The sequence below is a fragment of the Blennius ocellaris genome (genome assembly GCF_963422515.1).
Source record: "Blennius ocellaris genome assembly, chromosome: 11".
Classification (NCBI taxonomy): domain Eukaryota; kingdom Metazoa; phylum Chordata; class Actinopteri; order Blenniiformes; family Blenniidae; genus Blennius; species Blennius ocellaris.
The window spans coordinates 29,855,131-29,875,130 of NC_137660.1; the positions used below are offsets into that span (position 1 = coordinate 29,855,131).

Below are 20,000 nucleotides of genomic sequence, written 5' to 3' on the forward strand. Positions count from 1 at the left end.
GGGTAAGACAGGACGTCTGGGGGGCGGAGCCGTCCTCTGGGGGGCGGAGCCGTCCTACAGGGGGCGGAGCCATCCTACAGGGGGCGTCACTGTCCTCTGGGGGGCGTCGCCGTCCTCTGGGGGGTGGAGCCGTCCTCCGAGGGGCGTCGCAGTCCTACGGGGGGGGCGTCACTGTCCTCTGGGGGGTGGAGCCGTCCTACAGGGGGCGTCACTGTCCTCTGGGGGGCGTCGCCATCCTCTGGGGGGCGTCACTGTCCTCTGGGGGGTGTCGCCATCCTCTGGGGGGCGTCACTGTCCTCTGGGGGGTGTCGCCGTCCTCTGGGGGGTGGAGCCGTCCTCCGGGGGGCGTCGCCGTCCTCCGGGGGGGCGTCGCCGTCCTCCGGGGGGACACCTCTGTCCTCTGGGGGGCGGAGCCGTCCTCTGGGGGGCGTCACCGTCCTCTGGGGGGTGCCGCCGTCCCCTGGGGGGTGGAGCCGTCCTCCGGGGGGGCGTCACCGTCCTCCGGGGGGACACCTCTGTCCTCTGGGGGGCGGAGCCGTCCTACAGGGGGCGTCGCCGTCCTCTGGGGGGCGTCACTGTCCTCTGGGGGGGGGTCCCTCGTCCCTCACTGGTTCCTCCTGTGTCCTCCAGGCGAGGAGGGCAAGATGGCGCACAGGCATGTGGAGACGTCTCAGGACGGGCTGCCCAGGATCTTCGCTCCAGGGAGCATGGCGAGCACCGCCTTCTGACCCCGCTGCTCACCCTCTCACCCTCTCACCCTCCCTACACACACCCTCTCACCCTCCCTACACACACCCTCTCACCCTCCCTACACACACCCTCTCACCCTCCCTACACACACCCTCTCACCCTCCCTACACACACCCTCTCACCCTCCCTACACACACCCTCTCACCCTCCCTACACACACCCTCTCATCCTCCCTACACACACCCTCTCACCCTCCCTACACACACCCTCGCACCCTCCCTACAGACGTTCAGGTTTCACACTGGACAACATGATGTGCTTTCAGGCGCCTTTATTCTTCCACCAGATTCACTCGTTCATCCCAGATTCACTCGTTCATCCCAGCGACTCTCAGCTGTGAAACTTTTCTTTTTACCACCTGCTGCTTTTCCAGTCTCTTTATAAGAGACGATAAATATTGTGCAACTCTGTGTTCTTCTTCTTTGAACTCTTTGATCTGTTGCTCCACGTCCTGGAGGGAGAATGAAGCTTCCGCTCAATCTTATTTATTTATATAAATATAAATATATATATATATATATTTTATTTTGAATTTCCTGTCTTTCAGAAGGACTCCGGTCGAACCAGAGATGTGTGGGACAAAAGTATCAACCTCACATTATATTAACTTCTTACTGACATGAGAATGATTAAACACAAAGAAAAACTTCAAAGAAAAGAAGGAAAAGTTACATTGAAGCTGTTAAACAGCTCAAGAAGGTGAACGTTGCTAAAAACTGTTAATTAACTGAAACTGTTTCATTTGCTTTAATAGAATTTTTTTTTTAAAACAGCTCAACTGACTAAACAAACAAACTAAACACGACAAATGAGAAAAGGGAAAACATTTAAGTAAGAGAATGTGTAAAACCACAACAAACTGTTAAAAAGTTCAAAGCAGTAAAATCCTTCCACCGCTCAGGTCCAAATGAAAAAAAATCACACAAGTTGCTTTAAATCCAGAACAATTCTAGAAAAGATTCTGTTATAAATGCAACTTGATCCAGTTTTTATATGAAAACCTAAACTTTCTATGAGTCGTTTCGTTGTGGGAATGTTTTATAAAAGTTGTGTTTGTTTCTTCAGACGTGTTTTTCTCTTTTAAATCCTCATTTCACGTGAAAACATCACTTTTTGCCTTTTAGAAAAGTTTTTTGTTTACGTGTCAAAGTTTTTTTTTAAAACAGCGTTTCCGTGGAAACAGCAGAGGCTGAGAATGATGCAGTTTGACTGTGCAGCCACTGGGGGCGCTGTGGGGGCCCAGAGAACAGTCGCTATCACGGTGACATGTCAAAATAAAAGCACCAAGTCCCGGGAGAATGTGAACTGGGAGTCGCGACACTGGAGGGCGACGTTGTCCTGGTCGTCTCTACTGAGCATGTGCAGAACTACTGGTGACTGCCGTCGCCGTTTCCATGGAGACGGAGCATTTTCAAAACAGTTGCGTTGTCAGTGGCTCCGGCGCCGTTGTCATGGAAACAGAAACCCTGAAGTCCGTTTTCCCTTGAGACCGTTGGTGAAACTTCAGTCACTGTTGCTTTATTTTGAAGGCAGAGGAAGTCGCGGTGACGTGACATGAAAGCAGAACAAACTCTTGAAAGACTTGAGAAGGAGGTCGTGACCTTTGACCCCGACGACGCAGAGCGAGAGCAGCGGGCGCCGCCTCCACGCCGGCGGCTGAAGCTCAACAGGAAGTCGTCGCTCCCGGACTGAAAGAAAGAAAATAAAAGCATGACTGAACTCTGAGATTCATCCAGAGGAAACATGAGACTCTTCCTCCTCTTCCTCCTCTTCCTCCTCCCCCTCCTCCCCTGCTGGGAGATGACCTCTGACCTCCTGGTGACCCTGCTGCTGCTGGAGGAGGAGGGGGGGGAGCAGGAGGAGGAGCAGGGGGAGGAGAGAGGAGGAGGAGGGGGGGGAGGAGCAGGAGGAGGAGCGGGGGGAGCAGCAGGAGGATGAGGAGCAGGAGGATGAGCAGCAGGAGGTGCAGCAGGAGGAGGATGAGGAGCAGGAGGATGAGCAGCAGGAGGTGCAGCAGGAGGAGGAGGAGGAGCAGGAGGTGCAGCAGCTCCTACAGACTCACTGACTGAACTCTGGATCTTCTGGTTTATCTTCTGAGAGCCCAACGAAGAAACACATGAATGCTGTAGTAACTACTACTTAGTTACTCACTACTGCTGGAGTAGTGAGTAACTAACTACTACTTAGTTACTCACTACTGCTGGAGTAGTGAGTAACTAACTACTACTTAGTTACTCACTACCCCAGCAGCAGTGACCCTGTGAGCACTCGATGTGGATGTTTCCACTCTCTGGTCATTATAACTATAAACTTTATTCTTTTACAATCTGAGGAAGATTTTATGATTTAAATCACTGCAGTATCAGATTACAACGTGTAACTAGTGGAAGTAACTTGGTTTGAAGTCTGAAGTAGGAGAAGTTGAAGAATTATTATATAAAGAATCATATTCTGGTGATTTACAGACTGAAGTTGATGAAAAATGTCAAAATGGAGAAACTTGGATGATTTTTTAATCCTGATTCTGATCAGACACTGTGGCCTCCTTCTTTCTCCTCCTGCTTTCTCCTCCTGCTTTCTCCTCCTGCTCCTCCTTCTTTCTCCTCCTTTCTCCTCCTGCTCCTCCTTTCTCCTCCTGCTCCTCCTCCTGCTCCTCCTTCTTTCTCCTCCTCCTTTCTCCTCCTGCTCCTCCTCCTTTCTCCTCCTGCTCCTCCTTCTTTCTCCTCCTTTCTCCTCCTTTCTCCTCCTTTCTCCTCCTGCTCCTCCTCCTTTCTCCTCCTCCTTTCTCCTCCTGCTCCTCCTTTCTCCTCCTTCTTTCTCCTCCTGCTCCTCCTTCTTTCTCCTCCTTTCTCCTCCTGCTCCTCCTCCTTTCTCCTCCTGCTCCTCCTCCTTTCTCCTCCTTTCTCCTCCTGCTCCTCCTCCTTTCTCCTCCTTTCTCCTCCTTTCTCCTCCTGCTCCTCCTCCTTTCTCCTCCTTTCTCCTCCTTTCTCCTCCTTTCTCCTCCTGCTCCTCCTCCTTTCTCCTCCTCCTTTCTCCTCCTTCTTTCTCCTTCTTTCTCCTCCTCCTTTCTCCTCCTGCTGCTCCTCCTCCTCCTCTTCCTCCTCCTGCTGCTCCTCCTCCTCCTCTTGCTCCTTCTTTCTCCTCCTCCTTTCTCCTCCTTTCTCCTCCTTTCTCCTCCTGCTCCTCCTGCTCCTCCTCCTGCTCTTCCTCCTGCTCTTCCTCCTCCTCCTCTTCCTCCTCGTTCTGCTCCTCCTCCTCCTCTTGCTCCTTCTTCTCCTCCTCCTCCTCCTGCTCCTTCTTCCTCCTCAGTGTCTCACTCCTCACTGTCTCCCTGTCTCACTCCTCACTGTCTCCCTGTCTCACTCCTCAGTGTCTCACTCCTTCACTGTCTCACTCCTCAGTGTCTCACTCCTTCACTGTCTCACTCCTCAGTGTCTCCCTGTGTCACTCCTCACTGTCTCACTCCTTCACTGTCTCACTCCTCAGTGTCTCCCTGTCTCACTCCTCACTGTCTCACTCCTTCACTGTCTCACTCCTCACTGTCTCCCTGTCTCACTCCTCAGTGTCTCCCTGTCTCACTCCTCACTCCTCAGTGTCTCCCTGTCTCACTCCTCACTGTCTCACTCCTCACTGTCTCACTGTCTCACTCCTTCACTGTCTCACTCCTCACTGTCTCACTCCTCACTGTCTCACTCCTCACTGTCTCACTCCTTCAGGACAGGATCAGGATCGTTTTCCACTAAAAGATGTTTTGGATTCATTTTAAGGAACAAACAGAACGAAGTGCCTCAGAACGTCCAGCTGCTTTGACACTTTTAGTGTTTTGGCTTTGATCAACTGTAAATGTGATTAAAACATTAAAAATGTGACAAACCTTCAAGATTTAAACAATAAAATGCTTTTGAAACATGTTTTGGCAAATTTGGGAAGAGAAACTTTCTGAATATCAGAGTGGAACCATTTCAGAGAAAACACAGGGGGATCCAGGTGTCCACAGTCTCCAGGTGTCCACAGTCCTCATGTGTCCACAGTCCTCATGTGTCCACAGTCTCCAGGTGTCCACAGTCTCCAGGTGTCCACAGTCCTCATGTGTCCACAGTCTCCATGTGTCCACAGTCCCCATGTGTTCACAGTCCTCGTGTCCACAGTCTCCATGTGTCCACAGTCCCCATGTGTCCATAGTCTTCAGGTGTCCACAGTCCTCAGGTGCCCACAGTCTCCAGGTGTCCACAGTCCTTATGTGCCCACAGTCTCCATGTGTCCACAGTCTCCAGGTGTCCACAGTCCTCATGTGTCCACAGTCTCCATGTATCCACAGTCCCCATGTGTTCACAGTCCTCGTGTCCACAGTCTCCATGTGTCCACAGTCCCCATGTGTCCATAGTCTTCAGGTGTCCACAGTCCTCAGGTGCCCACAGTCTCCAGGTGTCCACAGTCCTCAGGTGTCCACAGTCCTCATGTGCCCACAGTCTCCATGTGTCCACAGTCTCCAGGTGTCCACAGTCATGTGTCCACAGTCTCCAGGTGTCCACAGTCCTCATGTGTCCACAGTCTCCATGTGTCCACAGTCTCCAGGTGTCCACAGTCCTCATGTGTCCACAGTCTCCAGGTGTCCACAGTCTCCATGTGTCCACAGTCTCCAGGTGTCCACAGTCCTCATGTGTCCACAGTCTCCAGGTGTCCACAGTCTCCATGTGTCCAGTCTCCAGGTGTCCACAGTCCTCATGTGTCCACAGTCTCCATGTGTCCACAGTCCTCGTGTCCACAGTCTCCATGTGTCCACAGTCCCCATGTGTCCATAGTCTTAAGGTGTCCACAGTCTCCAGGTGTCCACAGTCCTCAGGTGTCCACAGTCTCCAGGTGTCCACAGTCTCCAGGTGTCCACAGTGTCCATGTGTCCACAGTCCTCAGGTGTCCATAGTCTCCAGGTGTCCATGTGTCCATAGTCTCCAGGTGTCCACAGTCTCACCCTGACGTTGGGACTTTGAGGTGAATGTTGATGCTCTGAGTCTTTTAGAAAACGTGTTAAACAATATTCAGTGTTCTTGGTGGTTAACAGCTGGTCAACAGCTGGTCAACAGCTGGTTGGACCTGAAGTGAGACGGTTCTGATGTTTGACATTTGATTGGCCTATAAGTTAATCTAAAAGTTCCTGTTGCACCACTTCACTGGCCTTTCTGTTGGTTTGGAACTCAAGTGGATAATAAATAATAATAATAGGATAATAAACCTGTTATGAATGTTTGAGGCAGATTTGTAGGAGAAGAAAATATATGTTTCCGTTATTAATGGTTTGACGGTCCTGTTGCGTGTTTTTCTCCCCCCACCTGGAGCGGCTGTTGATGACGTGACGTCATCGGCTGGACGAGGAAAATAAATATGACGTCTTCATTTGAAACCCTCACTGTGTGTGTGTGTGTGAGATGTTTGTTTCCACGGACAGTCTACACGATAATATCCATGATTTCCCTTTTGTTTGGATTATTTCCTCCGCGTGGTGTCTGATAGAGAAATAAATAAACCATTATAATCCACAACAACGGTTCTAGCGGCGATCGTCGCCCCCTGCCGGTCGGCGAGGGGATTGCAGGTGAGCTGAACGAGGCCATTTAGTCACTAAATCAAAGGTTTTACAATGATTTAATTGTGCAACAGAAATATACACAAAACGGGTGTACAATCATAATACAGATGAGTAAATTCAGTTTTTCTTCATGAGTGACCGACAGCAGTTTGGTGAAGAAGCTGATTTTTAATCCTCGTGCATGTTTTTGTTGATCCCAAAACTCAGGACGACAAACTAAATAATAATAATCTACCCTCCTTTCAAAATGCTCCTCCAGATTCACATTTGATTTTCAGATGTTGAATTATACATGTGTGTATATATTATTATCATATATGATTGTGTGTGTTTTGTTGTTCTGCATTTCTTTTTTTGTATCTTGTCTGAAATGAATCAACACAAAGACATGAAGATAACTGAAGGTGACGCTCTCTGGTTTTAATTCCTCATATGATTTACATTTTAATATTTTTATATTATTATATAGCTTTTAATTCAGGTTGAAAACGTGTTTCCTGTCAAGTCACTTTGTATTTAAAACGTTTTTAAAGAGGCGGTCCTCTTTATAAATAAAGGTGATTTATTTTTTAAATCACGGTGAGAATGAAGAAGCCGCCGCCCCGCCGCCCCCGCCTCCTGGTGGACGTTATAGCGCCCCCAGCGGCCAACCAGCGGCGGTGCAAGCCGCTACGACACCACCCCCCAGCGGCCAATCAGCGGCGGTGCAGGCCGCTACGACACCACCCCCCAGCGGCCAATCAGCGGCGGTGCAGCCGCTTCGACACCACCCCCCAGCGGCCGCACAGGCGCACTGAGCGCCCAACTGCCATTTTGTGGTCCCAGCTATTCTGCTAAAGGAGAGGGATTAAAACAAACTGCCCACAAGCCCGTACTTCTTCGCGGCCGCCGCAACTTTGTCGCACGGACCGAGTGCTGCCGGTCGAGTTCCGCGGGAGCAGCAACACCCCGCACGGGTAAGCGCCCGGTACTTTTTCCCCCTGTTTGCAGGGTCTTTAATCGGCCTCTAGGTGTCACGATGGGGCTCCGGTCCCGGGCAGCTCCGTCGGAGAGTGTTTGTCTCCCTCTATCGTTGTCGAAAACCCAGTCAAAATGCGTACAAATAGCCCGAGTTGGGATCAAACTCGGAGCGGGCCGGGTGTGTCGGCGTGTGCCCGCGGAGGTGTGGGTGCTCGCGGGGACAGTTTTAGTGGCCGTGTGGGAGAGCTGAGGCCGAGGCGTCCATTTTCTCTTTGTTTCCGTCTTTAATGGAAGTGGCGCCATGAAGTTATTAGCCACGAGCTAACGTTAGCAGCTAGGCGCTAATGTGTCCGCCCTGAGCCGGCCGTCTCCACCAGAACAATGGAAAACAGTCTGCAGCACATTATAAATGAATAAAATCAACTTAAAAGATAGTTTTAAGCCTGTCACGGAACGAATTGTGAATAAATCGAGCGGCTAGCGTTAGCTCGCTAGTTAGCCTAGCTCAGGCTTGAGGCCTACACCTTCGGCACCTCGAACTAATATCTGAAACATTTAAAAACAGTGGCCACAGTAAAACACCGAAAACGACATTTTAAATTACATTTAACTGGTAAATGGGTGCAGTTATTGGGTGAACGCCAAGTCGTGTAGTTGAGAATTACACACAGAAATGTGCTAAAAGCTAATACGGGAAAAATGAGCGACATAAAAAAAAAAAAAAAAAAAAATCCTTGAAGATCCCAATGACATGAAGAAGTCCTCCTTCACGTCCTCCTCCGGAAGATCCACCGTCAGCTCCTCTCCCCCGTGCCCGGGGCTCCGCTATGGTCTCCCGCCTGCTGCTGCTCTCGTCCCCCGCCTGTCTCCTGTCCTAAGCCCACTTACAGCCTCTTAGCCGCAGAGATGGTACAGCAGAGAGAGAGCTCCCTCTACGACTCTGCTGGGAGAGCTACAAAAACACTGCTGGCTGGCTGGATGGCGGTGCCACGAGGGGACAGACTCTACAGACCACAACCACTGCTGGATGGGTGGGTGGATGGATGGATGGCGGTGCCACGAGGGGACAGCTTCTTTACTGTTCTAAAATAATAAAACACTGCTGGATGGATGGCGGTGCCACGAGGGGACAGACTATACAGACCACAACCACCACTGCTGGATGGATGGATGGCAGTGCCGAGGGGACAGCTGCTCTACTGTTCTAAAATAATAAAACACTGCTGGACGGGTTGACAGCTCGAGAAGACAGACTATACAGACCAGAACTACTGCTGGATGGATGGATGGATGGCGGTGCCACGAGGGGACAGACTCTACAGACCACAACCACTGCTGGATGGGTGGGTGGATGGATGGCAGTGCCGAGGGGACAGCTTCTTTACTATTCTAAAATAATAAAACACTGCTGGATGGGTTGACAGCATGAGAAGACAGACTATACAGACCAGAACCACAGCTGGGTGGATGGATGGGTGGATGGATGGCGGTGCCACGAGGGGACAGCTGCTCTACTGTTCTAAAATAATAAAACACTGCTGGATGGATGGATGGATGGATGGATGGCAGTGCCGAGGGGACAGCTGCTCTACTGTTCTAAAATAATAAAACACTGCTGGATGGGTTGACAGCTCGAGAAGACAGACTATACAGACCAGAACTACTGCTGGATGGATGGATGGATGGATGGATGGCGGTGCCACGAGGGGACAGCTTCTTTACTATTCTAAAATAACAAAACACTGCTGGATGGGTTGACAGCACGAGAAGACAGACTATACAGACCAGAACTACTGCTGGGTGGATGGCGGTGCCACGAGAGGACAGACTATACAGACCACAACCACAGCTGGGTGGATGGATGGATGGATGGATGGATGGCGGTGCCACGAGGGGACAGCTTCTTTACTATTCTAAAATAACAAAACACTGCTGGATGGGTTGACAGCACGAGAAGACAGACTATACAGACCAGAACTACTGCTGGGTGGATGGCGGTGCCACGAGAGGACAGACTATACAGACCACAACCACAGCTGGGTGGATGGATGGATGGATGGATGGATGGCGGTGCCACGAGGGGACAGCTTCTTTACTATTCTAAAATAACAAAACACTGCTGGATGGGTTGACAGCACGAGAAGACAGACTATACAGACCAGAACTACTGCTGGATGGATGGATGGCGGTGCCACGAGGGGACAGCTGCTCTACTGTCCTAAAATGATTAAACGCTGCTGGACGGGTTGACGGTGCCAGAAGACAGACTGTACAGAACCGTCCTCCCACTGGACGGTTGTCAATGCGTCAAAAACACTTTAAAACTATATTGTATAGTTTTAAATGTATAGCGATGTTGGTCCAGCGTTATAAATGTACTGTGTTCTATTTTCAATATCCCAATCCAGCTGGACCCTACGTGTGTCTTACCTGGTCTGACAGACGGAGGTCACCAGAGGCTTTATAATACCCTGACCTTTGCTGCGAGGGAAAGTACCCTCTCCTCCTGGACGGATGGGTCTGGCCCAACGTTAACATCATGGCACAATGTAGTCAGGGACTGCACTCCAAGGGAACTGATCACCTGGACGTCTCACTCAGGACTGACTGCATTGTACAGTCTGGCGTCTTTATTTACAACGTGTTGGTCCGACTGTATCACCAACGCTCTGCGGGGATTCCCGAGGTCAGCGTGGTGTACTCTGTGTACAACCGGTTCCTCTTCTGGTACTGGGATGTCTGTGTTCTGAGCGTATACCTTATGTGGTTCTGTCAAGAACCGAGACGCATCTTCATCTAGACCAGAGGTCGTTAACCTTTAACGCTCACAGAGCCATTTGGTCCCGGTTCCCACTGAACGCTACAGTCAGAGAGCCGCAGACATTTTATTTTGACAGTCCCACAGGAAGGCCATGCCAGGAGGACACGACACATCAGTCTTTTATTTTGACAGTCCCACAGGAAGACCATGCCAGGAGGACACGACACACCAGTCTTTTATTTTGACAGTCTCACAGGAAGACCATACCAGGAGGACACGACACACCAGTCTTTTATTTTGACAGTCCCACAGGAAGACCATGCCAGGAGGACACTACACACCAGTCTTTTATTTTGACAGTCCCCCAGGAAGACCATGCCAGGAGGACACTACACACCAGTCTTTTATTTTGACAGTCCCACAGGAAGACCACACCAGGAGGACACGACACACCAGTCTTTTATTTTGACAGTCCCACAGGAAGACCATGCCAGGAGGACACGACACACCAGTCTTTTATTTTGACAGTCCCACAGGCAGACCCTGCCAGGAGGACACTACACACCAGTCTTTTATTTTGACAGTCCCACAGGAAGACCCTGCCAGGAGGACACTACACACCAGTCTTTTATTTTGACAGTCCCACAGGAAGACCATGCCAGGAGGACACGACACACGAGTCTTTTATTTTGACAGTCCCCCAGGAAGACCACACCAGGAGGACACTACACATCAGTCTTTTATTTTGACAGTCCCCCAGGAAGACCATGCCAGGAGGACACTACACACCAGTCTTTTTTTTTGACAGTCCCACAGGAAGACCACACCAGGAGGACACTACACACCAGTCTTTTATTTTGACAGTCCCACAGGAAGACCACACCAGGACACTACACACCAGTCTTTTATTTTGACAGTCCCACAGGAAGACCACACCAGGAGGACACGACACACCAGTCTTTTATTTTGACAGTCCCACAGGAAGACCACACCAGGAGGACACGACACACCAGTCTTTTATTTTGACAGTCCCACAGGAAGACACTACACATTAAACCTTCTTCACTGCTGGTTGACGACTTACAACTAATAAACTAAACTACATGAACTAAGCAACAAAAACACAATTAGCAACACTACAAACCTAACATAACCCTGATAATTACATTTAAAACACCACAAACAGAAACTCCCATAATGCATTGCAGCTCCTTTATCGCTCCACATTATTAAAATGGAAGATAAATGTGTGAGATGTGGATTGTTAGAACCATGAGTGTGATGGTGTGTCTTTAATGTCCTGTAGTTGTTGTGTGATTCACTAGAATGTTCCGTCACTCTCAACAAGTCTGTAATGAACCTCCTGGAACTGTGGGCTTTTACTGTGAAAGGTACAGGAAGCTCCCAGCTTCAGACACCAGTTGAGCCGCGATTCTACGTTCTTCATCCTTTATTGTTGTAATGACGTGACGTCGCTGCTCGTTCACGACCCTACATTGTACCACTCTTTGTAGGGGCAAAGACACACTGGGGGGAAATGAAACGCAGGAAATGTGTGTTTGTATGCACGTAATGAGGATATATTGACATCATATAACATCAACAACTAAACCTGCGTCCTCCATTTTTGATTTTCCCGTGTGGATTCTGGTAGTGATTGAAACCAACGCTTCAGTAGATCATGGTTTTACTCTTCAATGACAAATAACTGACTCAGAATTAGTTTAAAGTGTTTTCATCATTTGTGGATCACAAGCGTCGCTGCAGCTTATTTAGTTTTTTTTAGTCCTTCGTCTGTGACTTTTGACCTCCTGACCTGCTGTGACGGAACACAGAGATATGACCTGCTGACACAATCCAGAGCAAATATTTTGACACGCACAGTGCTGGAATGCCGTTGCAACAGTCAGATTGCAAACTTGTGTCGAGCAAATATTGAGCATAAAAGACAGAAATGGAACTCGTCCAAACTGCTGACTAGTAACCGCCGTGCTCCGACTGGACGACTTCCTGTATGGGGACGTCTTGGCTCATCCTTGATGTTGAACTGAGGCCTGGATTCAGTCGTTCATCTCCCTGACCGTCCAGAGTCTGGACGGATTCGTCTGCAGCCAACGAAATTAAAAGTACCGTATTTCCCGCACTATAAGGCACCTAAATACCTCAAATGTTCTCAAAAGCTGCCAGTGCGCCTTATAGCCCGGTGCGCCTTGTATATGGAAGAATTGCTCTACTCCAGACTGCTATTTGACAGCTGAACAACCAGAAGCTTTTATTTTGACACTCCACACAACACCTTCATCACTCATGGTTGCACACCAACATTCTAACAAACCAAAATAAACTAGATGAAATAATGACTCCCTAAACTGGGGAACAAAAACACATAAACACAATCAACACAACACCAAGCCCAACAACAACCCACAATAACCTCCAACAACACAAAACATGAATTCCCATCATGCCTTGCATCCTGAGCTCCTCAGTGCAGCCGATAGCTGCAATGAATTATGGGAGTTTCTGTTTGTGGTGTTTTAAATGCAATTATTGGGGGTTCTATTTGGTTTGTGGTGTCGGTCATAATTGTGTTGTGTTGTGTTGTTGTTGCTTAGTTCATGTAGTTTAGTTTATTACCGGTAGTTGTAAGTTGTCAACCAGTAGTGAAGAAGGTTTAGTGTGTAGTGTCCTCCTGGCATAGGCTGCAGGTAGGACTATCAAAATAAAGCGTGTGCACCTCTCCGGGTGTTAGAATCAGTGGAAGATGTAGCCTAATGGCTTTGAGCTATAAAGGTTATGACCACTGGTCTATTGCATGTGCCTTATAATGCGGTGCGCCTTATATATGAATGAAGTTGTAAATGATGTCAATTGATGGAGGTGCGCCTTATAATCTGGTGCCTTATAGTGCGGTGCCTTATAGTGCGGTGCCTTATAGTGCGGTGCCTTGTAATCCGGTGCCTTATAGTGCGGTGCCTTGTAATCCGGTGCCTTATAGTGCAGAAAATACAGCAGTCAAGATGCTCAAAACACGTCGTATTTCGGGAAAATTCATAGTCGTGTGAAGAACGTTGTCCTTGAAGTGTGTGTGTGTGTGTGTGTGTGTGTGTGTGTGTGTGTGTGTGTGTGTGTGTGTGTGTGTGTGTGTGTGTGTGTGTGTGTGTGTGTGTGTGTGTGTGTGTGTGTGTGTGTGTGTGTGTGTGTGTGTGTGTGTGTGTGTGTGTTCTCAGACCTACAACATGTCAAACTAGCTTGAGCTCAGCCAGCCAGTGTTCATATCCAGTGTTTCCTTCATGTGGTTGTTCTGTTGTTCCAGTGGACTGATGTGGTTTATTCTCTGTTACCTGATCAATGTGGTTTATTCTCTGTTAACTAATGTCTGGTATATATATATATATATATATATAGATAGAGCTGTCACTCGACTGACCTCTCACCCCGTTAAAGCACGTTAATGGCATTTAGTTCATTAAATGTAATATCATGTAAATATAAATTCTAGCAATAGCAACTTCACGCTGTTCCCTATTTATTTATTATCTATATATGTGAGTGTGTATATAATATCTGTTACTTGCGATGTTGCACTTCTGGTGAGATGCTAAACTGCATTTCGTTGCATTGGTAATGACAATAAAGTTGAATCTAATATTCTGGTGCTGATCGATGTGGTTTATTCCCTGTTACCTGATCGATGTGGTATATTCTGGTGCTGATCGATGTGGTTTATTCCCTGTTACCTGCTATTGTCTGATATATTCTGGTGCTGATCGATGTGGTATATTCTGGTGCTGATGGATGTGGTTTATTCTGGTGCTGATTGATGTGGTATATTCTCTGTTACCTGATCGATGTGGTATATTCTGGTGCTGATGGATGTGGTTTATTCTGGTGCTGATTGATGTGGTATATTCTCTGTTACCTGATCGATGTGGTATATTCTGGTGCTGATGGATGTGGTATATTCTCTGTTACCTGATATTGTCTGATATATTGTGGTGCTGATGGATGCGAGTCTAACAGCTCGATGCTTGTTTCCCTCCAGTTCCCTCCCAGCATGGATGTTGGGCCAACAGAGGGGGTCGGAGTGGTGGAGCTTCCCTCTAAAGACTTCCCGTCCATCCAGACGGTCCACAGCCAGGACGCCATGGTGGCCGACCTCCTGCAGCAGGCCGCCCAGGCTGGAGGCGTGGTGGAGGGACAGGCCGGAGTGGTCCTGGAACAAGGTGGGTGTCCACCACGTGTCCTCCGTGCTCAGTGTCACGGTGGCGGCGGACCCATGGACCTGCTGCTCATGCTGCCTTTCAGGTCACGGAGAGGGGATGGTGGTCGCCTCCCAGGCCCAGCAGCAGCTGATGGAGGCCGGGGTGGGGGTCAGCATGGGGGCGGGGGCGGGGGTGGAGATGATGGTCATGGACTCGTTGGACCCGACCCTCCTGCAGATGAAGACGGAGGTGAGCTCGCCGCCGAGACGCGCCGCCGTGCTTGACGGCGCCGTTTAAAACGACCTTCCCCCCGTGCAGGTGATCGACGCCGCGGTCGGAGGCCCGTCGGCCACGGTGGGCGTGGTTGGAGGCGTAGCGGGCGGCGCTCACCAAGCTACCGTCACCACGGTGGACCAGACGCAGATCATCACGCTCCAGGTCCGTTGTTAAAACTCCTTTTTTATCCTCAAGGTGTAGACGCGTGTTGGTCAATGTCCCAGAAACCTCCTGGAGGCGACGCAATTCTCAAGGCGGGAAAACTGACGGAGGGAATAAATCGTCCCGTCGACGAATCGGGAGCGCCGATCGATCATTACAACAGCCGTTTCAAACACATAATAACCTTTACATTTACACTTTTGAGTTTTTCTTTGCTGTGGTGCAGATTATACGCGGTGGAAATATGTATATTTTGACCAAAACTAACTCTTAGTCCTGGAAATGACCATCTCATCATAAAGTCCATTTAAATAAAAAAAAACACAACGTTCAGGTGCTAAATACAGCAATCCTTTACAAAAAGAACAACATTCAATAAAGGTAAAACAGTGAATTGATCAATCAAACTATCAAGTCAGTTGAGTAAAGTCACAAAATGCTCGTCGTCGTCCACGATGTTACTGGGACTGGAACTTGTAATCAGATCAGACTCTGTAACTGCATCAGTGCCTGTTAGGTTCTATCCTCGTCATGAGAGAACAGGGGTCACGGGTCATGAGAGAACTGGGGTCACGGGTCATGAGAGAACAGGGTTCACGGGTCATGAGAGAACCGGGTTCATGCGAGAACAGGGTTCATGGGTCATGAGAGAACTGGGGTCACGGGTCATGAGAGAACAGGGGTCACGGGTCATGAGAGAACTGGGGTCACGGGTCATGAGAGAACTGGGGTCACGGGTCATGAGAGAACTGGGGTCACGGGTCATGAGAGAACTGGGGTCACGGGTCATGAGAGAACAGGGGTCACGGGTCATGAGAGAACTGGGGTCACGGGTCATGAGAGAACTGGGGTCACGGGTCATGAGAGAACAGGGGTCACGGGTCATGAGAGAACAGGGGTCACGGGTCATGAGAGAACAGGGGTCATGAGAGAACAGGGGTCACGGGTCATGAGAGAACAGGGGTCACGGGTCATGAGAGAACAGGGGTCACGGGCCATGAGAGAACAGGGGTCATGAGAGAACAGGGGTCACGGGTCATGAGAGAACAGGGGTCATGAGAGAACCGGGTTCACGGGCCATGAGAGAACAGGGGTCACGGGCCATGAGAGAACAGGGGCCATGAGAGAACCGGGGTCACGGGTCATGAGAGAACAGGGGTCACGGGCCATGAGAGAACAGGGGCCATGAGAGAACCGGGGTCACGGGTCATGAGAGAACAGGGGTCACGGGCCATGAGAGAACAGGGGCCATGAGAGAACCGGGGTCACGGGTCATGAGACACGGAAAGGAGCCGGCTAACGGCCCTGAATCCTCAAGAACAAGACAAATGTTTTAAACAAGGTTTGTTTATTCAACATTCAGTTAAACGACGTTCCGTTGGAAATCACCTGTAGTCTTTCCCTCTTTTCTTCCTCCTGAACCAAACGGTCAACATGGAACAAGCCAGACGGGGTGAAAGGAAACACAAATACAATGAAACACATCAAAATGCACACGAAGATGTAGGGTAATTCACTGATCTCCAGTAGCTTTCCTTACACATCATTAGTATACAGTTGTACAATTTCAACTGCATCCGTCTTGTGAAAATAGGCAAGAAGAGGATCCCAAACGTCGTGGAATGTTTTGTGTATCTGGTTTTCTTCCAGCTGTAATGTAAGACCTGACGTGTCTGACCCAGAGTGTAAATCCAGGAGGTTCTGGATCCTTGCAGCCCAGCAGGATCCTCCTCCGAGCCTTCAGGGTACCGTATTTTCTGCCCTATAAGGCACCGGACTATAAGGCGCACCTACATTGATTGACATAATTTACAACTTCATTCATATATAAGGCGCACCGCCCTATAAGGCGCATGGAATAGACCAGTGGTCATAACCTTTATAGCTCAAAGCCATTAAGTTACATTTTCCATTGCTTCTAACACCCAGAGAGGTGCACATGCTTTATTTTGATAGTCCTACCTGCAGCCTATGCCAGGAGGACACTACACACAAAACCTTCTTCACTACTGGTTGACAACTTACAACTACCAGTAATAATAATAATAATAATAAACTAAACTACATGAACTAAGCAACAAAAACACAACACAACACAATTATTACCGACACCACAAACCAAATAGAACCCCCAATAATTGCATTTAAAACACCACAAACAGCTGCAATGAATTATGGGAGTTTCTATCGGCTGCACTGAGGAGCTCAGGTTGAATTTGTCGCTGCAAGGCATGATGTCCCATCATGCCTTGCAGCGACAAATTCATGTTTTGTGTTGTTGGAGGTTATTGTGGGTTGTTGTTGGGCTTGGTGTTGTGTTGATTGTGTTTATGTGTTTTTGTTCCCCAGTTTAGGGAGTCATTATTTCATCTAGTTTATTTTGGTTTGTTAGAATGTTGGTGTGCAACCATGAGTGATGAATGTGTTGTGCGGAGTGTCGTCCGCTCTGAAGATCCGGTTGCGAAGTTAGAGTTGTCAAAATAAAAGCCTCTAGTTGTTCAGCTGTCAAATAGCAGCCTGGAGTAGAACAATCGTCCATATATAAGGCGCACTGGCAGCTTTTAAGAAAATTTGAGGTATTTAGGTGCGCTTATAGTGCGGGAAATACGGTACAGAAAGTGGTCAGTTGTGGGTTTGAACTCACACCACAGATTGACATCAAGGGGCAAAGGGGGTCAGTGTCTTACCGCAGGTCCTGGAGTCCTGCAGTTGTGAACATACGCAACAAACAAGACAAATGTTTCGGGGAATGCATTGGAGCAAAACCTTCGGTGCCACGTTTTAGCAGCAGTTTCATCTGGAAGTACTCTGGCGCCACGCCGGTTTGTTGTTACCGACACGTATTTCCACGTCACGGACCGTCACACTGAAATCCAGGACTTTAAAGAAACTAAAACTCTAGATTTTCTTGGTGGTTTGACCGTCGGGAGCCTCCGGCTGCCCGGTTCATGTTGGGCAGCCCCGAATCTAAAGGGGCTGCAGTGAAAAGTTCCAACTGAGTTCCTGGACTGGTTTGGGGGTGTAGTCCACCGTAGGGCGGTGCTAACAGGGTGACGCTGTCCCTCCCTAACGTCCGGCCGTCCTCCGTCCTCAGGTGGTGAACATGGAGGAGCAGGCGGCGCTGGGCCTCGGGGAGCTCCAGCTGGTCCAGGTCCCCGTCTCCGCCTCCACCGTGGAGGCCCTGCAGCAAGGCACCTACGTGGACGCCACGGCCATGCCGAAGGACGGAGACCCCGTCATCTGCCACACGCTGCCGCTGCCCGAGGGCTTCCAGGTGGAGGAGATACTACGTCCGCTCTACTGTTTGGTCGCGTCGACGAGACTTTAGGTCCAATCTGTAACGGTTCAATGTCAGCAGCTTCCCTCTTTACTTGGACGTTTAGACATTTAACGACTTGACACTGGAAACCAAACCCAGTGTCTCATGAACTCTTACTTTCTAAATGAGTTGCTTTTACAAAACTTCCCCCATCCAGAACCGGCCAATGTTTGAAGAAAAGGTGGGAATTGGATGCGATTTCATTGAGCTTTGATTCTCATGTCTTCTTTGAACGTTTGCTACGTTGTGTAAAGGAACCAATGTTCTTACTGCTGTCAGTAATCCTCCCAGTACAACCCCGATTCTCTGAACTCCATGGAAACGCTGTTTGTTCAACGTGTGAAGAGGAAGAGCTCGGTTTAGGAGACGAGGTGGACCAACGGTCTGGTCTGATGTCCAGGTGGTGAAGGTGGGGGCGAACGGGGAGGTGGAGACGGTGGAGCAGGAGGAGGACGAGGTGGGGGTCCACCAGGAGGAGGAGGAGGACGAGGTGGGGAACCAGCTGGTGGGAGGAGAGGAGGAGCCCATGCAGCCCCCCAACGACGACTCCAGCTGGTCTAAAGACCCCGACTACCATCCCCCCTCCGGGATCATCAAGAGATCCAAAAAGGTGAGGCTGAGGAGGTGGAGCCTAGCTGGAGCCTAGCTATAGCCTAGCTCGAGCCTAGCTGGAGCCTAGCTATAGCCTAGCTGGAGCCTAGCTGGAGCCTGGCTATAGCCTAGCTGGAGTCTAGCTGGAGCCTAGCTATAGCCTAGCTGGAGCCTAGCTATAGCCTAGCTGGAGCCTAGCTATAGCCTAGCTGGAGCCTAGCTGGAGCCTGGCTGGAGCCTGGCTATAGTCTAGCTGGAGCCTGGCTGGAGCCTAGCTGGAGCCTAGCTGGGTCTAGCTGGAGCCTAGCTGGAGCCTAGCTATAGTCTAGCTGGAGCCTGGCTGGAGCCTAGCTGGAGCCTAGCTGGAGCCTAGCTGGAGTCTAGCTGGAGCCTAGCTATAGTCTAGCTGGAGCCTAGCTATAGTCTAGCTGGAGCCTGGCTGGAGCCTAGCTATAGCCTAGCTATAGTCTAGCTATAGTCTAGCTGGAGCCTAGCTATAGTCTAGCTGGAGCCTGGCTGGAGCCTGGCTGGAGCCTAGCTATAGCCTAGCTATAGTCTGGCTGGAGCCTAGCTATAGCCTAGCTATAGTCTGGCTGGAGCCTAGCTGGAGCCTAGCTATAGTCTGGCTGGAGCCTGGCTGGAGCCTAGCTATAGTCTAGCTGGAGCCTAGCTATAGTCTAGCTGGAGCCTAGCTGGAGCCTAGCTATAGCTATAGCCTAGCTATAGTCTAGCTGGAGCCTAGCTATAGCCTAGCTATAGTCTGGCTGGAGCCTAGCTATAGCCTAGCTATAGTCTGGCTGGAGCCTGGCTGGAGCCTAGCTATAGTCTAGCTGGAGCCTAGCTATAGTCTAGCTGGAGCCTAGCTGGAGCCTAGCTATAGCTATAGCCTAGCTATAGTCTAGCTGGAGCCTAGCTATAGCCTAGCTATAGCCTAGCTATAGTCTAGCTGGAGCCTAGCTATAGCCTAGCTTGAGCCTAGCTATAGCTATAGCCTAGCTATAGCCTAGCTATAGCTATAGCCTAGCTATAGCCTAGCTATAGTCTAGCTGGAGCCTAGCTATAGTCTAGCTGGAGCCTAGCTATAGCCTAGCTTGAGCCTAGCTTGAGCCTAGCTCAACCAACTTGTGTTTCAGGGCAAAAAGAGTCGCCTGCGTTACGCGGAAGGAGACAAGGACATGGACGTGAGCGTGTACGACTTTGAGGAGGAGCAGCAGGAGGGTCTGCTGTCTGAGGTCAACGCTGAGAAGGTGGTGGGGAACATGAAGCCTCCAAAACCCACCAAGATCAAGAAGAAAGGTGGGTGCTGAGGGTGGAGGTGAGGAGGGTGGTGCATGACGACGGCGCGGGGAGCCGCTGAGCTAGCGAGCTAGCAGACCCTGATACCTGCTAAAT

General features: G+C 49.7%; 2 protein-coding genes across 2 annotated transcripts in view; both read left to right on the forward strand.

The window, feature by feature from the left end:
• The window catches only part of LOC308136857 (rho family-interacting cell polarization regulator 1-like), a 17,299-nt gene extending 16,141 nt beyond the window's left edge, over positions 1 to 1,158 (forward strand). Inside the window, 2 exon segments of the mRNA XM_080505387.1 lie at positions 1 to 2; positions 631 to 1,158. The exon segment at positions 1 to 2 is cut by the window's left edge and continues 89 nt beyond it. Of these exon segments, the coding sequence (XP_080361513.1) occupies positions 1 to 2; positions 631 to 728 (100 nt within the window). The 3' untranslated portion in view covers positions 729 to 1,158.
• A 5,998-nt stretch (positions 1,159 to 7,156) lies between these two features.
• Positions 7,157 to 20,000, forward strand: part of LOC308136608 (transcriptional repressor CTCF-like) — a 26,570-nt gene continuing 13,726 nt past the window's right edge. Inside the window, 7 exon segments of the mRNA XM_080505026.1 lie at positions 7,157 to 7,290; positions 14,101 to 14,281; positions 14,364 to 14,509; positions 14,579 to 14,698; positions 17,793 to 17,972; positions 18,418 to 18,627; positions 19,742 to 19,904. Of these exon segments, the coding sequence (XP_080361152.1) occupies positions 14,113 to 14,281; positions 14,364 to 14,509; positions 14,579 to 14,698; positions 17,793 to 17,972; positions 18,418 to 18,627; positions 19,742 to 19,904 (988 nt within the window). The 5' untranslated portion in view covers positions 7,157 to 7,290; positions 14,101 to 14,112.